The sequence below is a fragment of the Nilaparvata lugens genome, chromosome 4, assembly GCF_014356525.2.
Source record: "Nilaparvata lugens isolate BPH chromosome 4, ASM1435652v1, whole genome shotgun sequence".
NCBI classification, from domain to species: domain Eukaryota; kingdom Metazoa; phylum Arthropoda; class Insecta; order Hemiptera; family Delphacidae; genus Nilaparvata; species Nilaparvata lugens.
The window spans coordinates 11,284,567-11,290,675 of record NC_052507.1 but is presented as its reverse complement, the minus strand read 5'-3'; the positions used below and the strand labels follow the sequence as shown (position 1 = coordinate 11,290,675).

Sequence of the window (6,109 nt, the reverse complement as noted above, 5' to 3'; positions counted from 1 at the left end):
TTGAAAGATGAATTGATTGACTTGGAAAAAAGTATTTGGAGATGAACCATCTTTATTGAAAATTTTACCTGTATTGAGCTATTTTTTAATCAGACTCGTTTGAAGGACAATTTGAATTATGTAGAATTGTAGAAAATGTTATCCTCTATAAACCCTGTAGTCTTAAATTTGTCCTCAAGCACTCTGTTTGATTGAAAAATGTCTTGAACTCTGGAGAGAGGGAGAATTTCTTGAAATCTTCGGCTTCTTTGATGTCAAGAAGATAAGTTATTGAATGAAAAAGACTAAGAAATTGTCAAAAAACCACAGATTTATTGATACTTAGAAAGACCGGTTTAGGTTATTACACCATTGTCAATCTCTGATAAACAGAGATCTGTGGTTTTTTGACAATTTCTTAGTCTTTTTCATTCAATATGAATAATTAGCACAAAATCAACTTCTCAACTACACAAAAAGAAAAAGATAATAATAATAATACGAATAATTTCTCTGGATGTTGGACGACACATCCAGAGGAGTTTATTCATAAATTCATACATACATTACATTATATTACATATTTTTTAATATAACAATATTCAGAGTTTAGAAAATGATACCTCACCATATAATATATGTGTCGAGGTTATCATCATAGATGAGCTACTTGATCCACTTTACTTTGCATTTCGCAAAGAATAGACATGTACGTAAGTAAGACGCATAGTTATCGACATATAATAGTAGAATAATATTTGAGAAACAGAATCTTCATCAAAATCATCTTCACTTCAGGGATTAGGTTTATCAATTCCGGTACCCATCTCTTTCTCGGCCACCCTACATCTCTTTTCCCTGTAGGTCTATAGTTTTGGACATCAAGAAACAGAATCTATTCATGAAAATTTTAATTTGCAGATCAGAATCTCCAACAAGTCGGAGGACATATTCTTTCAGAGGAAGAGAACACAAAGTTGCATGAAAGTCATCTGCCAAGGGATATGCACTCCGAGGATGTGAACTCGGTGTTCGGCATTGGAGGGACGGCAACCGAGGTCTATCACGACTCCGACATCGGAGGTCCGTTGATGATCAAGAAGCCAATCGACAATGTTCCGCCGCGGTTCTATCTGTACGGAATTCGCTCCTTCGAGGCGGAAACAGCTGTGCCTCCCTACGCCTCGACCTTTGTTTACACCAAGGTCAGCCATTATCTCGAATGGATACTGGACAACATTAGTGAATGATAATAATTATTGGACTAAAGCTAGTGGATGATATCATTTACACAATGATTGGTCTCAGATATCTGCTTAGATCCTAAAAGTGAATGTATTTCGTCAACTTGATAGCACTAGTGAATGATATCAATTACACAATAATTGTTCTCAGATATCTACTTAGATCGTAAATGTGAATGTATTTTCTTAGGCTCTCTTATTGGAGGAATTCATCTTCCGTAAAATAAAAGAGAAAAGTAAAGCAAATTATACCAAAATAATAGTGGGTTGAGTTTTTTCCTATATCATACTATAAAGAGGTTCACGTTAAATATAAATAGAAATATAAATCTGAATACCATTTCAAATATTATTCCGTCACATGTTTCAGATAATCAGATTCATATTTCTATCCATACTGAAAGTTGCCCTAAAGTAAAAAAGACAAGGTCCACGTTATTATGGCAGTGGAGAAAGATAGCAGAATAGGAGAACACCGCTGCCGATTTTCTGCCTTGCCACAGCCTTCTATGGAGGATAGCTTATACCGGTGTATCATATTGTGATATCGACTCTTCAATCTTGTTTAAAAAATAATCAATTATATTTTAATCCTGAAAAATTCATTGATTGAATGATGAATTTACATAGTTAAGATAAAATATTTTGTTGAGTAATCATTTTTCTGAATTGCTAAACAAAGATTTGGTAACGTTGTGGAGCTATACAAGGATAGCGTTATTTGTTCGATCAGATGAAAGTCTAGGATAGCAATGTTAATCGAATCGTCATTAGAACGTGGACCTCACTATATCACATACCGATATGGCCATAAGCTGCGTACAGAATATTCGGTTCGGTTCGTTTTCGGTCGATTCCGAAAAGTTAGTGTGAAACAGTAATTTTTGTATTATTATGTATGTATGTTTTTATTTATATATGTTCCGCATTTACGGCGAAACGTGGGAACGTGGCAATGGATTTTCATGAGATTCGACAGGAATGTTCTTTTTTGAGTTGAGCGCAGATGTATTCTGTATGTGACATTTTTTGAAATTTTGTACTTCAAGGATAATAAAAAAGGGAGAAGGAGTTCCCTTCATACGCCAATATTATAGTGAGAATCATACTATAAAATTATCCATAATGAAGATACTAGTAGTTCTGTGAACAGTAGACCTCACACAGTTTTCTGATCCACAAGTATCTGTTGTCACCAGCTGCTCATCGTCTTCTCCAGACATCTGTGTAAATGCAATTGTATGAATAATCATCCACTTGTCAGCTGATTGATTAATTATGAATAATTCTATAGTCTGATTAATCCTATCTTCAGAGTAGATGATATATAATATAGTGATATCGGAGTATGGAGGAAATTCCTCTCATATTATCTTTAAGATGCAAAATTCAAAAAAAACCTTGTTTATACATCGACGCGCAGTTAAAAAAGGAATATCCCTGTCAAATCTCATAGAATTATATCAACGCGTTTGGCCGTAAATGCGTTCCATACATACACACAAACAGACGAATGAAAATCCGAGTTTAAACATAGACCTCACTACATTGGTCAATCACTCCAAAAGTAGTAGTTAGAATTGTTTTTTGTAAGCTTATTACCCATTCTACTACTTAGGTACCTGGAGTAAAGGTACGTTGTCTCTGGTGCGGCTGGAACGATAGTCGTTAAATGATTATCGATGGATGAACATCGTTTGGCGATAAACGCTGCAGTGGTCATTATCAAAGATGCGATTATTATATAATCGTTTAGTTGGAATTTGACTATTGACAAGTGAACTACTGAATTATGAGTTTAAAGAAACGGCTACTTAGTTTTTTTGTAATTATTTGTTAATTAAAGATTTTTAGAAGATGAAGACATTTCAAAAATTCAAGTGTACCACGACTTGACTCACATAATATTTTCACAAAGAGAACAGAAGAAGGTTACTTATAATATAAATAACCATTTGAAGCTGATGGGAGAATGTTTTCTGAGTTTTTTAGACTTTCCAAGGTTGAGTATGTGTCTAGTTTAATCAAAGAGGACTCAAACAAGAAGTCTTCAATTCGAATAAGAAGTCTTCATTCCATATCCAGTCACAGGAGATTCAAATTTCAAATCCAAATTCAAATTTCAAATAAGATGGATCACATTAAAAAAAATGGTCCCAAAAATTCAGAAGCAGACCCGAACGATAGTAGTCAACGATTCTGCATCAAAGACAGTGGCGCCATTGAAGACAATGCACATCAGGCGCTCTACGATTACTCTGTTTCAATCAATCTTGTTATGACTGTGATAATCTAATTTTAGAGTAATTCACAAGATTTCGAAATTATCACTATTATGCATAGTTATAATGTTTTGGACAAGCAAAGGGCTCAAGTATGCACTTTCCCAGCCTAGATGTAGAATCATTAATAAGATTGAAGATAAGATTCTTCAAACGCAGTTTTCTAATTTCAAGCCAATATCAAAAGAGAGATTTCAGTAATTGCATTTAAATCATTCAATTGCAAGAATGGATGACAAAGAAAAGAACGGATCTTCTTCTTTTTTCCCTCTCGCCTTTTATCACCATATAACATTTCCCAATAATCATAAAAATCATGACTAGGAGTAATAGAATCGATCATCTTCAAGCCATAATTGATTGGAATATTGTTCATGAGTTGAATCAGCTCATGCTTTGAATACCACAAACATGGAATAAAATTATTACAATTTCTTGTAAACTTCTGGAAAATAATTTTCAGTTGTATGTTGTATGCTTACTTTCATATTCAGAACAAGAAATATCTCTCTTCAAGCATGAAAGCATAAAACACCTTTTTTGAAACTCTCTTCTGTTTTAACCTTATTAGTTGAAAAAGCTGAGGCTGAGATTGTCACAATTGCTGATTGTGGCTGATGAGTCACATTTCGTGGCTCAGTTTTTTTCTACATTTTCTAACATAATGATTTGATACTGTAATTTACATTCTTTGACTCAATAATTTTTGTGGAAGCCGGGGAATAACATCAACTTTTGCAGCCTGGAAATCAAGTCATCCAAACAGTAAGTTTTGTCAAAAATTCCATTTCCCTAATTTCACACTTTTGTTGAAGAATGATCATCAGAAATGTCACATTTTTGATCGTTTGATCAAAGAGCGATTTTCTTTTACTCCACATCTTTGTAACAATATTGACGATTTAGTTTAAAGTACAAAGAATGGAGCATGCATAATATAGGAAAGCCGCTAAGCTCTACTTTGACTCAAACCGGAATAAATGCAATCTCTTATTACGGCTTCAGAGGCATCAGTTTTTATGATAATATTCAGGGAGTGTCTCAATACTACGAGATTTCAATTTATCTAGTGTATGAATATAACCTGAAAGGCTCTCTTCAATTGGTTTTTGTGAGAGGAAAGGTTAGGTTTTGGCTTTTAAATGATAATCTTTTAATATTATTTGAAGTGTGTTAATAATTTTATATAATAAACCCAAATAACGGAAAGTTAAAATACTCGCACTATTGAGATATTGCACTTTCAATAATCACACCCAATATTCAAGGATAGAATAGTTTTCAACCTTTCATGTTTGGCTTGCTTATTTATTTTTATCACTCATCAACTATGAACAAAGAACAGCAAAATCACTGATGACATTCAGATTAAAACCAATCACAATTCAAGCTTCCACTATACTCGATCCTGATTGGTCATTATTTTGTAGCTCCGTCCACTTTCTCCTCAACAGTCAATTAATCAGTCAAAATAAAGTCAAGACATAGTGTTGATTTCTGCCACTAGGTGGTGACACTCACTGGGTGAAATACACTGCTCAGATTGCATAGCATCAAGCCCCGCCCACTTTCTCCTCATTGGCCAGTCATAATCGAAACTTAGTCCCAAATTCTGTCACCAGATGACACTACCAACTGGATCATGTACTTCAAGAATTCTCTCTCATGATTGCTCAACTATCGAGACTTAGTTCCAAATTCTGTCACTGGATCGCAGGTAGTAACTGGGTAAAGTACAAATTTGCAGACAGCATAACAATAAAACCTACTGGTGCGATAGTCGATTTTGGTTAGAATTTTAAACATCTTTGTACCAGCCTGTGAGTCAAATTTTAGGATTTCTGATCTGATCGTTCCTGTAGAAGATTGGGATACCCTTAAAATCGTAGGTATTGCCAATTTTGGATATCCTATTAACACATCTTCCATGGTCAGCATACAGAATTTTATTACTTTTAGTTGTCATTCACGGAAACTCTAGCGGAATTCCACTAAATATGGATAGTATAGGACTTTTTATGGAGTGACTTGAGAAAATGTCGAAATCTGAATTTTATTGGATTCAGATGAAGACTCTCTGTTACATCATTGCAGTGACATTCATCAAATTGATACAAGGTGAGAAGGAATGGGGTTTTTCCTAAAATATATTTGAATCTGATATGAAATACAAACTAGAATATTGCTTAGCACAATTATACTTACTATTTCTTCAAAGCTCATGCTGGCCTCCAACGATAGAACATCCATGATAAACATGCATGATACATTGTTGCCTCATCACAGCGAAATGCTTCCAGCAAATTTTTTTGTGGTTAGGTTTTTGTATCTCCGATTTATTTTTGAAATTGTTCTGATGAATTAGTAATTTAAACAATATCAAGTAGTTTCTTCTGTTAGTAGTATTGGATTTTCCATCTAATATGGATATCTACCACATCTCCACAACAAAACAGTGAATATCAAGAGTATATCTGGACTAATTTTACACGACAATTTTTATTCTATTTATCTCCTCTCAATCTAGGAAATTCTGGCAAATGCAATCACTATTCTCAATATTCATTAATAATCAATTAATCCAATAATCGATTATCTTCAAGT

The 6,109-nt window shown here is 33.9% G+C and overlaps 1 protein-coding gene across 1 annotated transcript in view; it reads left to right on the top strand.

Moving 5' to 3' along the window:
• The window catches only part of LOC120350802, a 9,407-nt gene extending 7,927 nt beyond the window's left edge, over positions 1 to 1,480 (top strand). The window contains exon 2 of the mRNA XM_039425673.1: positions 901 to 1,480. Coding sequence (XP_039281607.1) covers positions 901 to 1,229 — 329 coding nt within the window. The 3' untranslated portion in view covers positions 1,230 to 1,480. The remainder of the gene's footprint in view (positions 1 to 900) is intronic.
• Positions 1,481 to 6,109: the final 4,629 nt, after the last annotated feature.